The sequence below is a fragment of the Chenopodium album genome, chromosome 2 (assembly GCF_948465745.1).
Source record: "Chenopodium album chromosome 2, dcCheAlbu1.1, whole genome shotgun sequence".
Lineage (NCBI taxonomy): Eukaryota > Viridiplantae > Streptophyta > Magnoliopsida > Caryophyllales > Amaranthaceae > Chenopodium > Chenopodium album.
Genome location: NC_137835.1, coordinates 83,973,351 through 83,999,089, shown reverse-complemented (window position 1 = coordinate 83,999,089; position 25,739 = coordinate 83,973,351). Strand labels below are relative to the sequence as shown.

Here is a 25,739-nt window from a genome sequence, read left to right as displayed (position 1 = left end):
GATTTTTAAATTATTTTTTAATGCAAAAATTAATTAAAATTCATTTTCCTTACTTTAAGATTTCAATTTAATTTTTGAAATTTAATTATTTCTAAATTTTTATTTTTTTTAATTAAATTATGAAATTCAGTTTTAATTATTAAAAAAATTAAAAATATTTTTTTTTATTAATTTTAACATTTAAATGTAATCCAAAATTCGTTAAATCTTAACTGTTTATTTTTAAAAATTATAATTGTCTTATTCAAACGACAATCATAGAATTATCCGTAAAATTTATTCAAATATTCATCCATCCCATGACTACTCAAACTAACATTGATGATATCAGCCACTACATATTGGTATATAGTACTATATATAATAGCGCTTACATGTGAATTGCCTAGTGACGAAGAACTCGCTAGGCAGCTTAGAGTCATTAACAAATACAAGTACTAATGAAAGAAAAACAGTATTACAACCAAAACAAATTAAAACAAGAACACATAACATAAACCTACACACACTAAGTACTAGCGTGCACATTTTATTATTTACTATTGGTATAATACAAATACTAACGTGCACATTTTTTATTATTTTATTATATATAGTGCACATTTACTAAGCTTGCACATTGTCTTACCAACTTATGTAGTTATGTAACAACGGGAGTTCGGACTACAATTCCTTTGGAATCAACAAAAATCCAAACACGATCACGTCTAAAGTCTTGAGTAACAGGAGAACCATCTGGTAGGATGATCGTCTTCACAAATGAGTTTTCCGACTCTATTATTTCTGCTGCCTTTTTCCCATCTTCTCCGACTAGTTCTGGCCAAGCTTGCTTCCCTATAGTAATTAAAATTATCTCATATTATCGATAATCAATGATTATATTAATTAAATGACCATGAAACTAATCAAATTTCAATATTACCTGGGCAGAAGGACATCTTTTTTGTATCTGTTAGTGTAGTAAGTTTTTTTTTTGTTGTTTTTTTTAAAAGAAGTAAGGAGATTATTTGATAGTACGTGTGTATGTACATGGGTTTATTATATTATATAGACTTGTTAGGATAATGTTGATTGTTTGCAATGATATTTTTGTGGCTATTGTTACTTGCCTTGGATTCGTACGTCGTGCAAAATTTGTATGGTTGGCAGAAACTAAGTAGGTTGAACATGTTCTAGAGGATTGAAGTTATTTGTATTTATCCTAGGCATGGAAAACACGTGGTGTCCTACGTTTGAAAATGAAAGAAAATTAAATTGCTTTCTAATGAGTTATGATACACGCACTTTTGTACCTACATGTAACATGTAGTCATCTAGAGGTGTTAATTCGAGTACCTAGTCACTTAAATCGGGTTCATTGAAGTTTGGTATATTTGAAAATTAAGTCATTCTAAATTATTGTGTTCGTACCATTTAAAATCTTAATTGGATATTTTTGAGTTAGATTGAATCTATCGCTTGGGTGAGTTTTTGTTAAGAGACTAACTCAATTAAAAGTTCAAGCTGATGATTGAAGCCCATAATCAATTTATATTCTTTCTCATGCCCCCTCACGTACATGAGAGTCCATTGGATTTGAAATGTGGATGTAGCATGAGCCCCACCATACATAGTGTTTAATATTCCATTTTGAAAGGAGGAATCTATGAGATTTGAACTCGCGACCTTTGTGTCATGTTCGTTGGCTCTTGATATTATATTAATTATTAAAGGACCAATTGAACCAAAATCATAAGTTGATGGTTGTAGTTCAGGATCAATTTATATGCTTTAATTTATGGATAAGTTTTTAATATTGTTTTATTAATGGGTACATCAAAAGTCAAAATCTACCAACTCTGCCACGTTAATTAACCAAACCCTAATCATTCATACACCATAAATGCATTATCATGACTTTAGCTTCATGCAGCCTGTTCATTCTTTAGAACTAGCTAGCTGCACATATATATTATTTTTTTATTACAATGCAACCATATACTCTCTCACACTACAGTCACAGACTACACATTATCACGATAAAAAAAAAATGATAAATATAGCCCTTAGGGTTTGTATAAGAAGTTAAAATAGGACATATTGAGGATAAATTGACATTAATTACACCAATCTACACGTAATTTTATCATGAATTTCCAACTTAATTTCATTTAAGAAGGATATGTAATGCTTATACATAATCCTAAAGGCTACATATATCATCACCCTAAAAAAATATTTATGTATAGAATAGTTTTGTGATTAATTAGAGTATTATCTGAATAAATCATGCCAAGCTTTGCAAGGTGAATATGGTAGAACATTTTACCTTTCCAAGTTCAGGCATCCAAGAGACTTGTTATGATTTTAATATAGTGAAATAGTGTAAAAATTAGAAAAGACATCTCAAATTTCGAGGATAAGATCAAGATACGGGGTGCACCCCCTATCCTATGATCCTATCACAATAATAGGGGGGCTGGACGAGGATTGAGGGGACTATTTGCTCTTGTCAATAGAATATGTGGTCTTTAATTTAATTTGTATCTTAGTAGTTAGTACGTGTTGCATACAACTATTAGCTAGTATTAAATTTATCACGTACGAAAAAAAAAATTCAAAATTTGTTGCGTAAAAAATCTAGTGTGGCTTCTAGAGTCTAAACTAAGGACTTATTAAATCTATGAAATTATGAGAAAAGGAATAATAATGAATATAAGCTAAGCTAGGTTGCGTTGATACTCTTGCATATGACATGTATCATATTATTCACCAACACATGTGAGATGTTCATCTTATCAAGAAGTCTCGAACACATCTATCATACTAGCTACCTTCGTTAACTATTATGTGCCAAAAAAATATTCTTTTTGTGAAACATAATAATTAACGGAGGTAATATATTTTATATACTCTATAACCTTTACAAAAAAAAATCTCAATGGTGAAAGATACGTAGGATTTATCATGTGATACAATAATTATTGAGCAGGCCCAAGTTGATACGACAATTGTTTATCTCCGTGGCAGATTTGTAAATAAATGGTGTTGAATTTCGCGCTGAGCAATAAAATATTATTTTGTCCCACAAAAGTTCTGACGTCCAGCACTTTTGATTCAAAAAGTGCACTTCACTCCGTTAGTGTACTTCCGTCTACATTAACCAAGCTTAACCCAAGGTAACTGAGGGTGAGTTGTGTCTTCTTCTTTAACTTTCCATTAAATTTCTCTCTCCTCCCTCACAAGTACCCACCATTGCACCATGAAACACGAGCAACTTTAACAAGGAGGCAAACCTTAAAGCAAGCACCACAACCAGCACCTCCTTTGAAAAGGGAAGAAAGGCCAGAAGCAAGTAGTTCGTCATTGAAATTCCAAGCTAAAGGTCCTAAACCACAACTAACACCAACCTTAACCCATCTTTTCCGGCGGCCAATTCGCGGCTTCGCCGCTATATTTAACGAAAATCCTAAGAATACGGGAGAAATTAAGGGTATGGTTAACCCTAAAGGATAGACGTTTTTCGTTTTCTTGTGATTTCCCTCCTCCATTGAAGTTGCTAGATTTAGAAATTGAAATCCTATGATCAACGACTAATACTAAATTGTGAAACTGAAATTCGGTAATTAACTGGGTATTTGACAAAATTCGATGGTGGGGAGGAAACTCAAAAGCTGCTTCAATGGGATACTATGGCGGGGAGAGAGAGAGAGAAAACTCAAGGCTGCTTCAATGGAGTACTTTGGCAGCCACAAGGAGAGAGAAAAAGTGATTTTAGAGGTTGTGATGAATTATTATTTGTAGATAATTTTATGAAACAGATTATTAAAATTGAAGAACAAGAATTTACCCTGAATTGAAGAATGTACAGTCAAATTGAAGAAGAAGACGCTACGTGTCGCACTGTCGCTGAAAGAAATCAATTGGGTAGGAAAAGCTGAGACAGCAACTAACCATGGTTACCTTTCTCCTCTTAACGCCCATGTAACAGCGTAAGACCGTCCAATAAATGTTGACAACATTACCCTTACTTTTACACGCGAAAAGACAAATTTACCCTGATATAAACATCCCTTGTTTCTATCAGATATTAACTTGGATTTCCTCATAATTGTTGACGTGCTCATTATATTCATTACTTGTCCGATATGATATATGTATATAATAATACACATTTATTAAGCTAGCACATTATATTATTGTCTTATCTAACAACGGGAGTTTGGACTACAATTCCATTGGAATCAACAAAAATCCAAACATAATCACATTTGAAGTCTTGAGTAACAGGAGAGCCATCTGGTAGGATGATCGTCTTCATAGCAAGCTAGTTTTCAGACTCGATTATTTCTGCTACCTTCTTTTCATCTTCTCTGACTAGTTTTGGCCAACTTGCTTAGCTTTATTTATGTTGGATTGATTCAAAGTAGTTCCTATTATGCTATATAAATTATACTCTACATGTTTTTGTACCATCTACTATGCTCTATTGCCTAAATTCTAAACATTATGGAGTATAATGTAAAACACCAAATACTCCACTTTTAAATAAGGCCGAATTTTGCCTCAAAAAAAAAAAAAATAAGGCCGAATTTGAGCTATATAAATGCTGATTTTAATTCCCTTTCTCCAAAAGACGCTAATAAAACACTGTACTTTATAGTTTATACGGCCAAAGTTAAACTAAAAATTTCACAAAAAGCTTAAGTAACATAAATTGAAGGATTAAAAGTTGTACTGATTGATAAGAAACATAAAGTAGCACTAATATGGAGTAATAATAGTCACTACCAAGTACTAATACAATAATAATTAATACAATAATAATGTGCACCTTTATTTAATAGTCCGAGATTTCCTTAATTAAAGTGCACATTATATCGATCTACATACTAAAGTTGCACATAACAATATGATATGCATAACATAGCTAGCTTAGCCAACAGAAGGAATATCAACGACAATGTTGTTCGAATCAACAAAAACAAAAACTCGATCACATCTTAGGTCGAATGGTATATCAGAATCTTCATCTAGTACAACGGCCTTCACCGAGGGGTTTTCTTTCTCGATTATTTCTGCTGCCTTATTTCCATCTTCGCCAACTAGTTCCGGCCACACTAGCTTACCTATTGATCAACAAATTATGATTCATAACAATACAAATATTATAGTAACATTTTTACAAAATTTATGTACGAAACAATGATATGATGGTCTTAAAATAGGGTATTAGGATATTTTTAATGTATTGCACTATAGTTAATTAGTTATATATAAGTGTCAAGACTCCCTAAGACGGGCGAGCCACGTACAATACAAAGATTTAGCAATGTAAATGTAAGTTTACCTTCTTTCCAAAAAAAAAAAAAAAAAAAAAAAAGAAGTAAGTTTATTTACCTTGGCATGACATCTTTCTTAGCTTGCTCCTTTTTTGTGATGACTTGTTCAAGCTCTAATATATAAACAAAAAGCACAGGATGTGTGTTTATATAAAAGGAATTATTACAGTTGGAAAATTTTATTTACTCTGCCAACATTTAAGGGGCACAAAGAGTGGGTGAATTATTAAGAAAAGAAGTAGGTGAGGATAATAATTAATGCTTTATGTTTCCATGAATAAAAATAAATAATGCTTTCTCTATTTTATACGGAGTACTTCGTATTATATGACCATGTTAAGAATAAAGTAGTATGGTCCCTAATCTTAATTTAGCAAGTCAAACTACGGAGTATTATTTGTAGGAGTATTAGTATTGTAGGTACTACCTACAGACTAAATTTGACAATTACTTACTAATTATTCAATAACAAGAAAAAAAAATTCGAACACTATTATTTTTTAAACCACTTACACTTACTATTGCAACATTTTATCTGTTTTCCGACTATTTCTACCAATAATTATATCCATGGAACATGTGGTTTGTAATTTGTAAGTTCGTACGCGTTGTACCCATAAGCATTAAATTGGTGCTCAAAATTTAGTACGTAAATTTTAATTGTGGCTTCTAGAGTCCAAATAAAGGACTTATTGAATTTATGAAATATTATGAGAAGAGGGGCCACTCATACTTTATTATATCATATGTACATACTATGGTTAATTATTGATCTCAATGTTTAAGATAGGCTGTGTTTAATACACTCGAATATGACATTTATCTTTATCAACACATTTTGAGATGTTCATCTCAATACCTAGATTAAAAATATTTACTCTCTCCGTTACATATTAGTTGTAACAAAAAGATATTTTATCTCACAAATAAGATTCCTTTGTTACGAGTAATATGTAACAGAGAAAGTATATAGTGATAAAAATTACGCAAAATGTCTATCCCACGACACAAACAAACGTTATTATTGATGATATCGATCACATCAAAGTGGTATAGTGGCGCATATTACTTGCTTGCACTGCCTAGCATAGAGGTAGAGAGGTCAAGATGATCATTAATTAACTAATTATACTAATACATACAATTATTAACGTGCACATTTTATTTAATACTAGTATAATATATGTAGTGCACATTTACTAAGCTTGCACATTGTCTTAATTAACAGCTTAGGTAACAACGGGAGTTCGGACTACAATTCCTTTGGAATCAACAAAGATCCAAACACGATCACATCTAAAGTCTCTAGTAGTTGGACTACCATCTGGTAAGATGATCGTCTTCACAAATGAGTTTTCAGACTCGATTATTTCTGCTGCCTTTTTCCCATCTTCTCCGACTAGTTCTGGCCAAGCTTGCTTCCCTGTAATGATCAAATTATCACGTATTATCGTTAATCAATAATAATACAGATCGATAATAGTTAATCAATTATGAAACTAATCAAATTTGCAATTTACCTGGGCACGACATCTTTTCTGCTTCTCTTGTTCTAGTATATAATATGGAGTTTATTTGATAGTGTGTATATATATATGTACATGAGTTTATTATTATATAGACTTGTTACTTGTTAGGATAATGTTGTTTGTTTGTTTGCAATGATAATTTTGTGGCTATTGTTACTTGCTTGTTTGAATTCGTACGTGCAAAATTTGTATGGTTGGAACTTGGAAGCAGGAGTCCAAGTAGATTTTTAGTAGGTTGAATATGTTCTAGAGAATTCAAGTCATTTGTATTTATCCTATGCATGAAAAACACGTGTTGTCCTAGTTTGAAAGTGAAAGAAAATTAAATTAAGAAGTACTCGTACTTATTACTAATGAGTAATGATTTATGATACAATACTTTTTAGAAGAGGGGTTAATTCAGGTATATGGATTAGGTTTGGTGAGGCCTGATATATTTTAAATTTGAGTGATGTTAAATTATTTTGTTATATTCGACAAAATGTGAATTGAGTGTTTTAGATAATTAAGTTAGGTTAGTCGAGTCGGTTTTTAATACCTCTACTTTATAAAACTTGTAGCTGGTTCCATTTACTTTCTTATTAATGAGGTACACCAAAGTCAAAATCTACCAACTCTGCCACCTTAATTAATTAATCAAATCCAAATCATTCATACACAATTGATTGCATTATCATGACTTTAGCTTCATGCAGCTTGTTCATTCTTTAGAGCTTAGCAGCACATATTTTTCTATTACAATGCAGCCATATATAATTGGTAATTTTACTCACTCACAAACCTATACATTACTGAGGTCATGCATAATGCATTAATGCATGATCTCAACATTTAGCAAAACAACACCGTGGAATATAATGATCAATTAATATAATCTACCATGGTTTCAAAATTCTATGCCACATAACTTTTTTTTACTGTTTTTTACTAAATAATTGTACACTTCAAAAGTGCATTTTGTTTTATATTTACAAGTCAAACATCATTTAATCAAACCAAACCAAACTATATAATTACAATATAAAAGTACTGAATAATCTATGATATGCCTTTATTTTGCTTTCTTAATAAATCCTCTGTAAAATGTAATCCATCTTCAAAGTCAAACCATTCATTCATACACAATAACAACATTTTCATGACTTCAGCTTCATGCAACTTGTTCATTCTTTAGAGATGCTCATATTTTTATTACATCAATTTGCAACCTTACTCAAAATTTGACTCTTTCTTCAATCCGTACCGGCAAACCACCTTGCATCTTCGCCGTCAATTGAGGAACATACACAGGCTCAAACCCTTCCTCAACCACCGGAATCACTCGAAACCTCTCCAACACACCAGCCACCACCCTCTTCATTTGCAAGAATGCCATTTCTTTCCCTAGACATATCCTAGGCCCGGCTTGAAACACCGGGTACATATAAGGATCTCTAGGTACAAACCTTCTCTTGACATTTTTTACCTCGAAACTCTCCACTTCTAGCCACCTCTGTGGCTTAAACTCGGCCCAATTTACCCCCCACAACTTCTCTAATCTCCCCATAGCGTACGGGTGGTAACTCACCCTAGTACCCTTCCTTATCGGTATCCCACCTGGCAACATGTCATCCATTACAGCCTCTTTGAGGTCAACCGCGACAGGTGGGTACAACCTCATGCTCTCACACAATGCAGCATGAATGTAAGCCATGTCTTTAACTTCCTCGAAAACAGAACAATGCTCTTTCTTCTGTTCTCGCAGTTGTTTTATCTCATGGACAATTTCTTCCTCGACTGAGCCGTTATTATTAAGTAGCCAGAAGAACCATGTTAATGCAGCAGATGTTGTGTCTCGTCCTGCTAGAATAAAACTTATAACAATATCTGTCACAAATTTTTCGTCTGAATACCCTGATTTTAAGAACCTTGACAGCAAATCCTCTGTTTCTGGCTTCTTCGACGACATGTCTGATGTATTTTTCATCATTTCTTGCTTCTTCTTTCGAACAAGGGAGTTTGCAAATCCTCGAATCTCCACTACAGCTTGCTTAAGCCTTTTCTCAGACCCGATATTTAGAAATCGAGTAATTTTCCATATGACAGGAAATAAGGCCTGAAATCTGCTAGTACTGATTGTTACAGCTTCTTCGAAAGCTGCTGCAAATTTCTCTTCTGGTAAAGAAGGTGATAAATACTCAGGATCATATCCGAAACCAATCTTGCAAATATTGTCGAATGCAAATCTTCGGAGTATGTTTTGGAGATCAAGGATTGTCCCATTCTTAGCAGCTTCAGATAACATTGGCAGAAGCCGGTTTGTAAGCTCGTGTTCAACAACATCCTCAACAAATTTACGCAACGATTTAGTGTTGAATTCATAGCTAGCAACTTGTCTTTGAAACTTCCAAGTCTCACTATCAGCATTAAAAATTCCATCACCTAAAAGGTCTCCAAGAACACTCTTTTGAAAAGGGCCTTTTTGGTAGATTGGAAATCGAGTTTTTAGAATGTGTTCGACTACTGCAGGATCCGCGGTTTGTATACTCTTAACACCAAATGGACGGCGGAAGATGAAGGTGGAAGTCGGGGAATCGATTAGGAGCTTTGTTAGCCATTGGAACCTATCCTTCTGTTTAAGGGCTGCGAACGAATGACCGATTATAGGGTATGATTGAGGGTGATCTTGATCATTAGCCCGTGTTGTCCGTAACGAGGATGATTTACTAATGTAGAGTATAAGAACAAAGGATGATGGAAGGATGAGTAGTAAGGAAAGTAGTAACAAATTTCCAAGCTCAAACATTGCTTCTTGATTGTTTGTAATTTTGTATGTATTTGAATTTTAAAATGGACCTTAGTAGTTTAGTTAAAAGGGGAGGTTACAAAAAAATAATGCAGCCATCAAATTGGAAGAAACTTTAGACTTAGACAAAAAGCAAAAGAAAAAGAATGTAAATATGTAAGACATGTATAAACAATCTTGATTAATATTTCTTTAATTAAAGTAAATAGTATAGGTTAATAGTTGACCAGCAAGTGAGAATGAAATGAAAGTTGATATTGGTTTATGTTAGAGTTAATGGCAGACCTACTCATTTCATGAGGTTAATGTTTGGTGAAAGTTCGAAATAACATAATATATGCAAGTGTGATGTGTGAACTTTCTAAGCCACCTACAAATTCGTCCTATTATTAGTTATTACGGAGTACATCTACCTTTTTTTTTAATCTCCAAACATGCGAGAGCTTTCGTTTAAATTCTCTATTGTATTTTTTTTTTATTCGAATGAGTTACAAAGATATTAAAAATTACAAATGGGCAAAGATAGAGGGAACTCGAATCGTTTTTAAATTTTCTATTATAGGTATGCAAATCTTCAATCTTTTCCATCAGTCCAATATCTTATTGGTAACTAATTTTGATCTCTATTGTTCATTAGTGCATGAAGTTCAAAGGTATCATAAAGACATAAACTTTTAAGTGGGTCCAATGAACACAACATGATTAAGACTAGATATTTTAATTTAATCCTAGTACATCTTTATATACAATTATACTTCTACATGAGTAAAGCAAACTTTGGCTACGTATTTAAAGTCGTTTCATGACACAGTCAGGGTCTTACTTTATTCATGGTGGTGATGTATGTGTCCATTTCACAGGGTCTTCTCCTTTATGACACAGTCAGTGCTATCTGATTTTGTTCCGGGACATGTTGTGGCTGATGCGGCTCATCGGAAGCGGGTTAAGTATGAAACTTGTTGTCTGGCGATTGGATATGATTTCATTCCCTTCTCCTTTTCTTCGCTTGGGGAATTAGAGAAGGAGGCTGTTGCGTTGCTGAAGCGGATTCAGAGGTTCTCGACGATGCAAAACATTGGTGCTCGTGCTGCAGCTCATATATTCACTAGGGTATGTAGGCTTTGCTATAAATAGAGGAATGGGAGCCTAAATTGTATCCCGACTTCCCACTAATTTATTGTAGGTTGTATAACTTTTTGTTTTTGAGATATAATAATAATAATAATAATAATAATAATAATAATAAGTCATTCATACACATACAAATCCAATTCAAACACTATATACTAATTAACTATTACGGAGTACTACCAAAAAAAAAGGAATCTAATTTATTTAATGTTTGAATTAGCTTAGTTATATATGAAGACGAAATTTATAATACTCTATAAAATATAATTACTTTTTATTATTATAATTTATATTATTATAATTATTATTAGCTTAGTTTTGAATTATTGTTGTGTTGTGGCACCAAGTGTCAAGCTATAAGAACCTCGAACATCTCAATTTCAACGATAACGAGAAACTATCATGCATGCAACCACATAAACTAAAATGATGAACTGTAAAGACCTTGTTATTATTATTGCATGCAACATTATGTATACATTGCATGCAATGTATGCAACTCTCTTAATGTCATTTATGGTCACTTTAATACCTTCAACCAACTTTTTCAGCACCGTTTATAATATATCCCTCTATAAAATGAGTTTGTATAAACCTAAGTTTTATCATCTCCTTCAAAAAAAATAAATAAATAACCCATTTTAATAAAAGAGAGAAGAAATAAAAATGGGTATTAGGTCATCATTTTGGTGTGTGTTTTTGGTGTTAGCCCTAGTAGTAGTGTTGCATGCTAACGCAAGAGAAGTACCAAAACCTAAAAATGTTGAGAATGAAAACAATGAGGTAATAGTAGATCCTAAAAATGGTCCCAGTGGTACGGGTACTAAACTAGTTAATACAGACACGAACACAGTTGATCCAACAAAAGAGGCGGCAAAAGGTGTACCAAAGGAGGGTGGTAATGATGTGAATAGTGATGAGAAAAACTTTATCTCATTTGCAGGAGTCGGAGCAGCCGGAGGAATTGGTGGAGTTGCCGGTGTTATCCCTATTGGCGGTTTAGGTGGTTTTGATAAGGGGTTCGGGGCTATGCCATTTGGCGGCCTTGGTGGAAGTGGTGGTGGCCTTGGTGGGCTCGGTGGCGCTGGTGGTGGGCTCGGTGGTGCTGGTGGTGGCCTTGGTGGTGCCGGTGGAGGCCTTGGTGGTGGGGGATGTACTCCTAGTGCTGCAACTAGTGGGGTTGTACCTCATCCTTGATGAATTAGTAGTTTTATGGATGTTATACTTGTATGTGTTTCTAAATTAAGGTTGAATGAAGGTTATGTTTTGTGGGTTAGTACGTGAGAATGTTAAGGTTGAGTTGGTGAAATTGTAGGTTTTTGTTCAAGTTTATTTCTAATTGGAATATGTGTGTTTTTAATTCTATGCATGCATGCATGCAATGTACTCTTTGAGTGTAGTGTCTCTTTTGGTGCATATGCATCTTTGATTTTGTTCCATGTGATTTCCATTTGTGATCGATCTTGCATCATTGCATGTAAATCAAATACAATTGGAATAAAAAGCTTATTTAGGTTTTTTTACTCCATGTAATCGTGTCTCCTAATATCTGAGATACTTATTCTGTTTTACATTTGCGCGAATACTATCGATTTGTACCTATCACATTATGATGTCAAGTTTTCATTACTAAGATAAGAAATTATGAAAAAAATAACTTTTTCCGTTGACTTTTAGTTAGTACATGACTTTTACATTTGCCAATGCACAAATGTACAATTTAATCCATTATTTATTTAATTACAGATATGTAAAAAGTAAAAAAAAAAAATAGATATTGTGAATAATAAATCGAGACGAATATAATAAGATCTCATGGCCATATTTTATCGATCCAACACAGAAATCAATAGATAAGGTCAAGTTGAAGAATGTGAATACTAAATAGTGTAAATTTAAAAGTGTTGCAAGCTAGACTCACAACTAAAAATAAATATTGGAAGTATAACTTGACAAATTGCCTATTACTACGTACTCCCTCCGTTTTTTAATAATTGCGTGCTTAGTTTTGATCAACAATTACCATCGTATTATTTTGACGAAAAAAAAAACTTTAATTATGGAGTAGCAATAAGTATAAATTATAAAAAGATTAATAGACAAAAGCATTTTCAATGACACTAACTTTGAGGTGTTTTATATAATTATTGACACCAAAAATTATAGTATCAATTGTTGTATTGACACCAATTTATGACATAAATAACAAAATTGACGTGGTTGATATTGAAAAATCAATTTTACTTAAATTTAAACCATCATAAAAGAATAAAATGCATTTTCAACATTCATTTAATCATTTGTTAACAAATACTAGTAGTTCTTACTGCACTCGAAAAATATCGTTTTGGGGTACATCTGAGTGTTTAATGCCTTTATGTCAATTTTTTAATTTACTTCAACTAGTGAGATAAGTTCGTGTCAATATTAATTTTGCTAATATGAAAAAAAAAAAAAAAAAAAAAAAAAAACTAGACATTAAAACGAATTTTAAAAGTGCCATAAAAATAATAAAAAAATTGTCACAAAAAAAAAGTACCATAAAAAACAAAATGGAGTGACGTAGTCACCTTTACTCCCTCCCAAAATTATTTTCCCTCGTTTATTCATCACTGTATGTCTGTATTCATTATTCAAGCTTCACTGAAACTCACTCCTCGTCTTTTTTTTTTTTTTTTTTTTTTTTCCTGCAAAAACTATTTTGATCTTTCATAATTCCATACTAAAAAAATGATTCCTAAAGGTAATTCTTTAATTTCATTATAAATTATCAATTTTTATTCTTAAGCATTTATCATCGCTTCCATCAAAAGAAGACGCCATTGTCAAAGAATCATCGTATGTCTCAAATTCTTTCTAATTTGGGTAAGTAATCATTGTTTGTTGAAATTTTTTCTACACTTGCTTGATTTTGATTTAATTTTCGAATTATTTTCCGAGGATTTTGTGAATTAATTGTGCTTTATAATTTTCAAGGTTCACCCGAAATTAGGATGAAAGGTTGATTAATTTCATTGTAATTGCAATTGAATGGTTCTTTCAAAAAAAAATCTGTTGATTGATTGCAGGAAATCCTAATGGAAATTATGCAATTTTGGTTTTGTGGAAGGTTGATTAATTTCATTGTAATTGCAATTGAATGGTTGTTTTATCTGTTGATTGATGGATTGATTGCTGTTTGTTTTCAATTTTAATCTGAAGTTGATGGAAGAAAGGATATTCTTATGTAAATTAGGGCAATTTTGGTTATTGCTGAATTCTGATGATGAATTTTAATTTTGGTTGATAACAGTGGAAACCCTAATTGGCCTAATGAGACTTACGAATTCTGGTAAAAACCGATTAAACTCTAATCGAGAAGTTACAATCATTTTGTGGATCATCTAGGCTAACTTAGGTTCAACACATGTTTTCCACATATTTGATGTTGTCTCTTTAATCATTTAGAAGATTAGTGATGGTAGTGACATACACTTATATTAACCTGTTATTCTTTCCTTAATTCGCAACTCGCAAGGATTCTTCAAACTTTACACATTGTTTGGATAGAAGGGGGATGAACATGCTATACCTCTGTTCTTTAATTGTTTTTGAATGCTTTTTATTTGTCGTAGTTGTTTACTGAAGAACTTATATGTACTAATTATTGATGTATGAATTGAAGTTAAGATCACATTGGAGGTTGGTCAGATTGGCAACTGTAAGATTTCTGGACCGCCTAATAAACAACCTGGACTGTGCATCAGATTGAGAAAGGTGAGGTTTTGCAATGTTCAGAGAGCAGGTTCAGGTACTATAAGTCTCTAGATAGTAAAATTCACAAAGATTGAGAACATTATTCTCTGTTGAGAAATAGAAAATTTTGATAATGGTTAAGCGGTTTCTAATTCTATTGGTATATCTTTCTATCACAATTATAAACACCACCAGATTATTTTTACATGCAGCCGAGAGGGGTCTAGAGTTGGACATTGCTGTGGTTTTGAGGATAATGGTGTTGTAAGCCTTGGAAACTTAATCTGATGTGTATGAGAAAACGAGGCTATCAAGATGATCCATTTTTGTAAGTTTGGAGGATATGAGGTCCTCTCGTGGGCCTCATGGCCTATGAATTCTATGTGCTCATTGTGGACAAATGGGATCAATGAAACATGCTGATATTTATGATTTTGCACCATGAAAGGAATCGAAAAGTTTGGCAGTCCATGAAATTTGTGGTGTTGGAATCTGCGTGGTTGTATTTTTTCTTTGGGAAAGGTTCAAGGGAATATGGCATTTACGGTTTAATTGTGAAAAGTGTCATCAAGTGTCTGTTTGGAGGGTGCTTCTTTGGAAGCTAAGCATTGTTGAAGCTCTTGTGCAACTGCTTTTGGTTGAATAAAGGGATTTGTGGCTGTACCCTTTAAGAAGAAGTTTTTGGAGCAGTGCTTTTGTCGGGTGTGGTCGTGTGATAGGAAGTGATTTCTGAACTAAGTTGGATGAAATATTACAGAACTTCTACTGCCAGACACTGGCAGAATCCTCTACTAAACCGTCATATACATGGATTTTCATTGCTGAAGTTGCCTGTAATATCATTTCAACCAAGTTCACTTTTGTTGGCATTTCAACCAAGGACTATTTTAGGACGTGTGTCAGACTGGGTTTGGAGGAACTAGAAACAACCCATGAAGCAACGGAGCTGGGAGGCAGTCCACTTTGTTAAGAAAAAGAAGCTAATACTAGCTGGGATAACCTGGCTGGTAATTTGGATTGGGTCAGAACCCGAGGTTGACTGAGTTGGACCCGTTCCACTGCCCAATTCTAACCTGCACATGTGCTTGCCTGGGTCCTGGAGTCTTGGGAACTAGTGGTAATTGTCAATGTACCAATTATGCATCAGTCGTCACAGGCTCGCAGCAGGGTTCATTTTACTGCTCAATCAAGGTTAGTTTATCTGTTGCAACTTCTTGTTGTTTGGAGTTTGTTTTCTTATTATCTTCAGTGTGTTTCAACTCATATGCTGTTCAATCACCGTCCATACTTTTCTTTTCATTGCAAGTGGACTGAATTTAATCTATAAACAAAATTATATACCCTTCACACTATGACATAGCCATATGACATATCTTTAACTTTGTTCCTTGAATCCAAGAACTTGAAAATAGTCTTTCGATTATCCTCCATAAGTGAGCCTGAGGCAGCTCTCTACGGTAGGGGACTGCCTGTAACAAAAATTTTATATGCGGAATGAAGCTGGAGGAAAGTGTCATGCTAAAACATGTTTTCTGAATAGGTAGCTTTGCATTAACATGGAAGTCTTAGTAATTTCATGTAATACAAGAATTTAAGTAATTTAACCACAAATTTACTGGAGGAAATATGAATTCATGGATAAGAAAATAGACAAGCTTTAATTTGAAGATCAACTTGAGTTTTGACGCAGATATATTGGACTAGATATGATTGACAATTTGTTTAAGCAATTCAATACAGAAAATCCTTCCTACTGAGCTTAAATTAAGTAATTTTTCTTGTTTACTTGTTATACAGTCCTTTCTTCAATCCTTACTGGAAAACCACCTTGCATCTTAGCTGTCAAATTTGCAACATAAACTGGCTCAATTCTCTCTTCCGCTGCTGGAACAACTCGAAACCTCTCCAAGATACCAGCCACCACCATCTTCATTTGCAAAAATGCCATCTCTTTCCCAAGGCAAACCCGAGGGCCAGCATGAAAAACTGGGTAAGAGTATGGGTCTCGGGGCACAAACTTCCACTTCCCTGCCCCCATCTTTTCATCTTCCACTTCTAGCCACCGCTCTGGCCGGTATTCAGACCAATCAAGGCCCCATATACCTTCCATTCTACCCATAGCATAAGCGCTGTAAGCTACCCAATTACCCTTTTTAACTTTCGTGCCATCTGGCAACACGTCATTGTTGGCAGCCTCCTTGGTGTCTAATGCCACTGGTGGGTATAGCCTCATGCTCTCGCATAATGCAGCGTGAGTGTAAACCATGACTTTGACTTCATCAAAAAGAGAGGAATGTTCTGTTTTATTTTTCTGTTTTCCCCTGTTTTTGTTGATCTCTCGTAAGATCTCTTCTTCAACATGTTTGTTCTTATGGAGGATCCAGTAAAACCATGTTAAAGCTGATGATGTGGTGTCTCGTCCTGCAAGGATAAAGCTAATAACGATGTCAGTCACGAATTTCTCATCGGTATGGCCTGATTTTAGAAACCTTGACAATAAGTCTTCTGGTTCTGATGACTCTGAATCTTTCACCTCCCCTCGCTTTTTCTGTCTAACAATAGTTTTGGCAAAGTTCCGGATCTCTGTGACTGCTTCTTTAAGCTCCTTTTCTGACCCAATATTGAGAAATCTGCGTATTTTCCATAGAATTGGGAAAAAAGATCTGAATCTTTGGCTACTGATCGTCACAGCATCCTCAAATGCAACTGCAAATTTTGCTTTTGGTAAAGAGGGTGACAAGTATTCTGGATCATACCCAAAAGCAATCTTGCAAATATTATCAAATGCAAACCTTTGGAGTATGTCTTGGAAATCTAGGACTGTTTTGTTCTTGGCTGCATCAGATAACAACGGGATCAGCCTGTCTGAAAGCTCGGCATCAACCACTGTTTCAACAAACTTCCGCAAGGACCTGGTGTTGAATTCATAACTAGCAACTTGTCTTTGAAACTTCCACATCTCACCATCAACATTGAATATGCCATCACCTAAGAGGTCTTTGAGAATGGCCTTTTGGAAAGGACCCTTTTGGTAAATTGAAAACTGATTCTTGAGCATGTGCTCCACCGTGGCAGGGTTTCCTGTAAGGATGCTCTGATGTCCAAGCAGACGATGGAAGACAAAGGTGGACGATGGAGAGTTGACTATCAGACTAGCGATCCACCTGAATCTTTCATCCTTCTTTTGCTTCAAGACCGCGATCAAATGGCCAATCAAAGGGTAAGCTTTGGGGAACTCAAAACTAGTAGTTTGGCAGGTTTTTGGTGTTTGGGTGGATAAAAACCTCTTGGTGAAGTACAAGAGAAGCAATGGGAAGATCAGCAAAAACGGGCTTAACAACTTCCCAAGCTCAAACATGATGTATGATTTGTCAACTTTTGAGTTTCTTTGGGAAAAGGACTGCAAATCTGAAGGAGAAACCACGTTTGTAGATGAGAAGGTAGGAGGTTTGAAGATCCTCTCTTATTGAGCATATTTTAATATGTTTTGACGACTTGTTCAAGTAGTTTGGAATGGCGCAAGGTCAGAAGTTCTATTTGAAGTAAGTTTAAAACTACAAGTAGCCTGACAATTAAAGACAGAATATTGTGCAAGAAGCAATAATCAAATGTCTTAACAATAAGTAATTTAGTACTTTATAAAATATAGCTCCCAAAAAAAAATAAGGAAATGCAAAATAAAATTAAACCGTATTATATACAGAGTAATGCACTTACATAAGTCTCACACTTGTACAGTTGTACAAAACTCGGCATATGCAATGAGCATGAAATATTTGCTCTGCCCTCATGGCAAATATTACACAATCTTTGGTATCTTCATCATCTCCCGGAAAGCTAAGGGAAGTTAAATGTGGTTGTCGCTCTTTACTATTGATTGTTGAGTGTTGGCTTAAGGCGTAATCATCCACAACTTGAACACGAATAGTATTGGCCACAAAATTAACTTATGATTCCTTACTAAAATTGATGAAAATGAAGTTTAAAACGAAACAACTTTGGTTGCAGTCAAGTAAGGGTTAGGCTGATTTGGGTTTATCATTCTTTTTTTTTTTTGGATTTGGTTTATTCCAGGTTAGATCAATTTTGAGTCAAGTCAATTTCAAGGTCAGGTCATAACTTAGATTTGTAGTTTTTCAATTTTAAGTTATGTTGACTTCAAGTTCACGTTGATTTCAGGTTTGTCCTCGTATGTCAGGTGCAGTTAGACTCAAGTCAATTGGATCTTTTGTGTTAATGTTACCTTTAATCAATTATAAAAATAGTTTTTTTTTTGGCCGGCGCACTCCGGGCAGACCACCACCACAGGCTAGTTAACACCGTCCACATTCTACACCTCTACAACACAATGGACACCACCATGTTCTTTCTGGTAATGTTTACTTGCTTAAATTCCAATTCTCCAATTTCTGCTCTTTGAATTGCAGTTTATGCAGTTAAAATTTATTATCTATCAAATTGAGATTCAAAATAAAACCATATTTGCTTCATTGTTTTCATTATTTGATATAAAAGCAATCAACCTGATAGATAGTTTGTTTGGGAAAATTGATTTGTATAATCTGATTATAATACTTGTGAAATACAGTTATTTTTAGAATGATGAGAAATAGAGATATCATGTTTCTTCCCTAAATATAACGATTTATGAGCCATTTGTTCTTTATTTATTTGAAACATGAGCAGTGTGGATAGCCAAAATAAACTACCATAAGAATTGAATCATATGATTGAGTTGTTGCATATCTGCCAATGATATGATGATATCAAAATAATACTTCTTATGATTTTGTTAGGTCATTCAGATCTCAAAAAATCTTTGATTCTAGTAGAACATATCTAAACTAGATGATTTGGTCAAACGATCTTAATAATGATATTAAACACGGAGGGAGTAGTAATAGTTGGAAGAAGAGTATCTTTTCATCTCAATCACACGCAAATAATAAGATTACATTTCAAGGCCCTTCACATAATTAGTTCAGGACTCCTAACAATGAAATGCGTATTTTTAAAATGTAAAATTCAATGACTTGTAAAACCGTACAGGACTTGTAGCGAAATATTAAGAGAGATGACTTATTTTATCTTGGCATCTTAAGCATTGTAACTCTACTCAATCTCCCTCACATCAGCATAGTTGTGTGATCAATATAATGATGTTGACTTTGAAGTTTGAGCATTAACCAAAGCTACCCTAAAATAAATCACCTTTCTTCAATCCTTACTGGTAAACCACCTTGCATCTTTGCAGTGAGATTCGAAACAAAAACTGGCTCAAAACCATCTTCCAGCATTGGAACAATACGGAACCTCTTCGAAATACCAACCACCAACATCTTCATTTGCAAGAATGCCATCTCTTTCCCAAGACAAACCCGAGGTCCAGCTTGAAAAACTGGGTAAGAATATGGGTCTCGAGGCACAAACTTCCACTTTCCTTCCACCTTTTCTGTATCCTCCACTTCTAGCCAACGTTCTGGCCGGAATTGAGCCCAATCAGGTCCCCATATAGCTTCCATTCTTCCCATTGCGTAAGGGTGGTATGTTACCCAGGTACCCTTTTTCACTTCCATACCATCTGGAAGTATGTCGTTGGCGACTGCCTCCTTGGTGTCTATTGCTATTGGTGGATATAGCCTCATGCTCTCACATATTGCTGCATGGGTATAAACCATGTGTTTTACTTGTTCAAAAACAGAGGATTGCTCTGTTTTATTGCTCTGTTCTATTATATTGTTGTTGATCTCTTGTAAGATTTCTTCTTCAACATGGCTGTTATTATGGAGTAGCCAGTACAACCATGTTAGAGCTGATGATGTTCCGTCTCTTCCTGCAAGGATAAAGCTAATAACGATATCAGTGATAAATCTCTCATCAGTGTGACCTAATTTTAGAAACCTTGACAATAAGTCTTCTGGTTCTGATGACTCAGATTTTTTCACAATTCCATGCTTTTTCTGACCAACTAGAGCTTTGGCAAAGTTCCGGATTTCTTTAACTGATTCTTTAAGCTTTTTCTCTGACCCGATGTTGAGAAACCTACGGATTTTCCATAGAATTGGGAAAAATCCTCTGAATCTCTCGGTACTAATTTGTACAGCATCGTCAAAGGCAGCTGCAAATTTAGATTGTGGCAAAGAGGGTGACAGGTATTCTGGGTCATACCCAAAAGAAATCTTGCAAATATTGTCAAATGCAAACCTTTGGAGTATGTCCTGGAGATCAAGGACTGTTTGGTTCTTGGCTGCGCTGGACAGCAAAGGGATCAGCCTATCAGAAAGCTCGGCCTCAACAACAGTCTCAACAAACTTCCTTAAGGATTTGGTGTTGAATTCATGACTGGCAACTTGTCTTTGAAATTTCCACATTTCACCATCAACATTGAATATACCATCTCCTAGGAGGTCTTTTAGAATTGACTTAAAGACGGGGCCCTTTTGGTAAATTGGAAATTGATTCTTAAGGATGTGCTCTACCGTGGAGGGGTTGCCAGTAACGATGTTCTTGCGTCCAAATGGACGCTGAACAACAAAGGTAGAGGTTGGAGAGTTGACTACTAGATTTGTGAGCCATGGAAACCTCTCTTCCTTCTTTAGCTTCAAGACGGTGATCAAATGGCCAATCAAAGGGTAAGCTTTTGGGAAATGGATGATTGTAGTCTGGCAAGTGTTTGGTGTTTGGGTGGAGAAAATTTTGTTGATGATGAACAAGAGAAGCAACGGGACTATTACCAAAAATGAAGTCAACAACTTGCCAAGCTCAAACATGATTTGCTATTAGGCAATTTGTGAGTAGTTTGCTGCTATTTAAGCAACTAAACAACAAATATGAAGGAGAAAATATCAATTTGTAAGTAAGGCAGAAGATGGGATCTGTAGGTCCTATTTTTTGATGCATATATATTACACTGAAATCATAAAAAAATTTATAATGTCATGTGGTTCTCCGTTATATACGTGAATTATTTTATATGCTAATCTTTGTATGCCATGACATATGCTAATATTTTAAATTGGTAACATTTTATACTGTCCTTTCTTCAATTCTTACAGGAAAACCACCTTGCATCTCCGACGTCAAGTGAGGAACAAAGACAGGCTCAAAATCTTTTTCCACTGCCGGAACCACCCGAAACCTCTCCAATATACAAGACACCACCCTTTTCATTTGCAAAAATTCCATCTCCTTCCCCAAACAAACCCGAGGCCCAGCTTGAAATACCGGGTACGAATATGGATCCTTTGTCACAAACTTCCACTTCCATTTCCCAGAATTGTCTCCATCCTCCGCCTCCAGCCAACGTTCAGGCTTGTATTCAGCCCAATCAGGGCCCCATATGCTTTCCATTCTCCCCATGACATAAGGGATGTAACCCACCCACATTCCCTTTTTCACGGGTGTGCCATCCGGCAACAAGTCATTGGCGGCCGCCTCCTTCACGTCTACAGGCACTGGTGGGTACAGCCTCATGCTCTCACATACTGCAGCATTAGTGTAAACCATGTCTTTTACTTTATCAAAAACAGAAACATGCTGTGTCTTGTTTTTATGTTTTCCCCTGCCTTTTCTGATCTCTCTTAGGATCTCATCTTCTACGTGTTTATTCTTGTGGAGCAGCCAGAAAAGCCATGTTAAAGCGGCTGATGTGGTGTCTCGGCCAGCAAGGATAAAACTGATAACAATGTCAGTTACAAATTTCTCGTCATAGTGGCCTGATTTAAGAAATCTTGACAGTAAGTCATCTGGTTTGGTTGAGCATAATTCCTGTGAATTCTGGAACATTTCCTTCTTTTTCTGTCTTACAATGGAATTTGCAAAACCTCGAATTTCACCTACTGCTTCTTTTAGCCTTTTCTCTGAACCAATGTTAAGAAACCTACGGATTTTCCACAGGATTGATGAATATGATTTGGCTCTCTGACTACTAATCATTGCAGCATCCTCAAAAGCAACAGCAAATTTAGCCTGTGGTAAAGCAGGTGACAGATATTCTGGATCATAACCAAAAGCAATCCTGCAAACATTGTCAAATGCAAACCTTTTTAGTATATCCTGGAGATCAAGGACAGCCCGATTCCTGGCAGCCTCCGATAGGATTGGGATCATTCTATCATTAAGCTCAGTATCAACGACGGACTCTACAAACATTCGCAGAGACTTGGTATTGAATTCATGACTAGCAATCTGCCTTTGAAACTTCCACATTTCACCATCAGCATTGAATATGCCATCGCCTAGGAGGTCTTTGAAAATAGACTTAAAGACTGGACCCTTTTGGTAAATTGGAAACTGATTCTTAAGAATGTGCTCAACCGTGGAGGGGTTTCCAGTAACGACACTCTTCCGTCCAAACGGATGGTGAATGACAAAGGTAGAGGTTGGAGAGTTGAGTACAAGACTTGTGAGCCATTGGAATCTTTCATCTTGATTTTGCTTCAGAAGACTGATCAAATGACCAATCAAGGGGTAAGCTTTTGGGAACTGGATGGCTGTAGTTTGGCTAATTTTTGCTGTTTCGCGTGTTTGGGTGGAGAAAAACTTTCTGATGAAGAACAAGATGCTCAATGGGAAGATCACCAAAAACGGGGTCAACAACTTATCAAGCTCAAACATGATTAATGGTTAGGCAATTTTGAATTTTATTTTATTTTATGTTACTGCTATTTTAAAGAACATGTTTGGCAATATCTTCAAGGGAGTAAACTTTAAAAATCTAACATGATTAACCTGTTTAACACAATGTAATAACATGTTTGGCAATATATACTGTTTATTTGTATTTTCTGTGTACACGAAACTCAAGTGTCTAAAACTCATACTTATTAGAATCACATACATTTTGTGACAAAAATTTGTTTACTTGCGTGCTAACTCATTGCAAAAATTACTAAAATTGGATTAAAATTCTAAAACTGCTCAAACTTACATTTGATCTTGGAAAGCTATAAAACATAAATATAAAAAGCAAAAGAATTGATCATAGTAAGTAATAAGTAATCAAGGATACTAACTGTTAATTGCTTAAAAAATTGTAATGCTAATAATTGACAGATTGACAGTCTTGACACAAGTTGAAAATTCTTACAATAAACATTGCATTTGAAATTTTCAAAGTACAAAAGGTCATTCAACTTCAACAACATCATTATGTTTTACATGCTACTATTTCTAATTGTTAACCTCTATACTATCCTTTCTTGGATTCTTACTGGAAGACCACCTTGCATCTCCGATGTCAAGTGAGGAAGATAAACTGGCTCAAACCCTTCTTCAACTGCCGGAACCACCCGAAACCTCTCCAATATACCAGCCACCACCCTCTTCATCTGCAAGAATGCCATCTCCTTCCCTAGACAAACCCGAGGCCCGGCTTGAAACACAGGGTACGAATACGGATCCTTTGGCACAAACTTCCATTTCTCCTTCCCTGTCTTTTCTGCATCCTCCAGTTCCAGCCAACGTTCAGGCTTATATTCAGCCCAATCAGTACCCCATATGCTTTCCATTCTTCCCATAACATAAGGAATGTAAACCACCCACATCCCCTTTTTGACGTGTGTGCCATCCGGTAACACGTCGTTGGCAGCCGCCTCCTTCGCGTCTACAGGCACTGGTGGATAGAGCCTCATGCTCTCACATAGTGCAGCATGGGTGTAGACCATGTCTTTTACTTGTTCAAAAACAGAGGAATTTTCTGTTTTAATTTCCTGTTTTCCCTTGCCTTTGTTGATCTCACTTAGGATCTCTTCTTCTACATGTTTGTTCTTGTGGATCATCCAGAAAAACCATGTTAAAGCAGCCGATGTAGTGTCTCGGCCAGCAAGGATAAAGCTGATAACGATGTCAGAAACAAATTTTTCATCATAGTGACCTGATTTAAGAAATCTTGACAGTAAGTCTTCTGGTTCTGATGAAGAAAATTCCTGTGTTTTTAGTAGCATTGCCTGTTTTTTCTGTCTTACAATGGAAATCGCAAAACCCCTGATTTCATCCACTGCTTCTTTGAGCCTTTTCTCTGAACCAATACTAAGTAACCTGCGGACTTTCCACAGCATCGACCAATATGATCTCGCTCTCTGACCGCTAATCATCACAGCATCCTCGAAAGCATCAGCAAATTTAGCCTGTGGTAAAGCAGGTGACAGATATTCTGGATCGTAACCAAAAGCAATCTTGCAAATATTGTCAAACGCAAACCTTTTTAACATGTCCTGCAGATCAAGGACAGTCTGATTCCTGGCAGCCTCCTGCAGGATTGGGATCAACCTACCAGAAAGCTCGGTATCAACAACCATTTCTACAAAATTTCGTAGCGATTTGGTGTTGAATTCATAGCTAGCAATCTGTCTTTGAAACTTCCACATATCACCATCAACATTGAATATGCCATTCCCTAAAAGGTCCTTCAGAATGGACTTCTGATAAGGCCCCTTTTGGTAAATGGGAAACTGAGCCTTGAGCATGTGTTCAACATTGGCCGGGTTGCTAGTTTCGATGCTCCGCCATCCGAAAGGGTGGTGGATGACGATGGTCCCAGTTGGGGAGTTGAGTAGAAGGGATGAGAACCATTGGAACCTCTCATCCTTGTGTTGATAAATGGCGATCAAGTGACCGATAATAGGATAAGATTTTGGGAACGTGGTGTTAGTAGATTGACAAGCTTTTCGCGTTTGGAAGGAGAAAAACTTGTTGATCATGAGTATAAGTAGCAATGGGAGGATTAGCCATAACGAAGGAAGAAGTAATTTGCTAAGCTCAAACATGGTCTTGTGGAGGACAGTTTCTGAGTATAAATTAAGGTTTAATATGTAAGTTGATGTAATAAATATAATGCCATTTTCTGACTAGTATTTGTTTATATGATTTGTAACAAAAAATTATATAAAATAAAATAAAATGTCACTTGATGTCCCAATCTAGGGCTTTGAAATATCAAAACCTTTGGTATATATTGATGACAAGAAAAACACGATTTTGAATTTTCACGTGAAAGAAGATAATATAAGTTTGGTTATTCATAATTACTGTGAGACAATAGGGTCAACAGTACATTGTCCTATGATAATGAATTTTCAAAAATTATTGGGAGGTATCTAATGTCTTAATTATATTCTTGAAACCGAATTTTTTTTTTTTTTTTTTTTTTAAATCAGAGTAGTTAATTTTGCATATTTAGTACGGAGTAATATTCTTGTAATTTTATCCAAGAAAAAAAAAGATTAATTATTGTTCTAT

General features: G+C 35.1%; 2 protein-coding genes, 2 long non-coding RNA genes and 4 pseudogenes across 4 annotated transcripts; 1 reads left to right on the top strand and 7 right to left on the bottom strand.

Moving 5' to 3' along the window:
- Positions 1 to 318: 318 nt before the first annotated feature.
- LOC145591150 (uncharacterized) lies at positions 319 to 1,151 on the bottom strand. Its single transcript, XR_014102256.1, has 2 exons — positions 923 to 1,151; positions 319 to 834 (listed from the first exon to the last, which is right to left on the bottom strand). It is a non-coding gene; the product is annotated as an uncharacterized LOC145591150 (long non-coding RNA).
- A 5,166-nt stretch (positions 1,152 to 6,317) lies between these two features.
- LOC145591143 (uncharacterized) lies at positions 6,318 to 7,104 on the bottom strand. The gene is made up of 2 exons (XR_014102255.1): positions 6,842 to 7,104; positions 6,318 to 6,744 (listed from the first exon to the last, which is right to left on the bottom strand). It is a non-coding gene; the product is annotated as an uncharacterized LOC145591143 (long non-coding RNA).
- Positions 7,105 to 7,773: 669 nt separating this feature from the next.
- LOC145591134 (cytochrome P450 94A2 pseudogene) lies at positions 7,774 to 9,891 on the bottom strand (annotated as a pseudogene).
- Positions 9,892 to 11,351: 1,460 nt separating this feature from the next.
- LOC145591124 (uncharacterized) lies at positions 11,352 to 12,287 on the top strand. Its single transcript, XM_081647531.1, has one exon. It carries the CDS (start codon positions 11,433 to 11,435, stop codon positions 11,961 to 11,963), a length of 531 nt encoding a protein of 176 aa, XP_081503657.1. The 5' UTR covers positions 11,352 to 11,432; the 3' UTR covers positions 11,964 to 12,287.
- Positions 12,288 to 16,025: 3,738 nt separating this feature from the next.
- LOC145604398 (cytochrome P450 94A1 pseudogene) lies at positions 16,026 to 17,934 on the bottom strand (annotated as a pseudogene).
- Positions 17,935 to 19,106: 1,172 nt separating this feature from the next.
- On the bottom strand, positions 19,107 to 21,337 carry LOC145604408 (cytochrome P450 94A1-like). The gene has a single exon (XM_081660317.1). It carries the CDS (start codon positions 21,269 to 21,271, stop codon positions 19,709 to 19,711), a length of 1,563 nt encoding a protein of 520 aa, XP_081516443.1. The 5' UTR covers positions 21,272 to 21,337; the 3' UTR covers positions 19,107 to 19,708.
- Positions 21,338 to 21,411: 74 nt separating this feature from the next.
- Positions 21,412 to 23,117, bottom strand: LOC145604378 (cytochrome P450 94A2 pseudogene; annotated as a pseudogene).
- A 408-nt stretch (positions 23,118 to 23,525) lies between these two features.
- Positions 23,526 to 25,267, bottom strand: LOC145604388 (cytochrome P450 94A2 pseudogene; annotated as a pseudogene).
- Positions 25,268 to 25,739: the final 472 nt, after the last annotated feature.

Coding starts and splice junctions, on each gene's coding strand:
- LOC145591124 (XM_081647531.1), top strand. CDS start 11,433: ATGGGTATTAGGTCATCATTTTGGTGTGTGTTTTTGGTGTTAGCCCTA.
- LOC145604408 (XM_081660317.1), bottom strand. CDS start 21,271: ATGTTTGAGCTTGGCAAGTTGTTGACTTCATTTTTGGTAATAGTCCCG.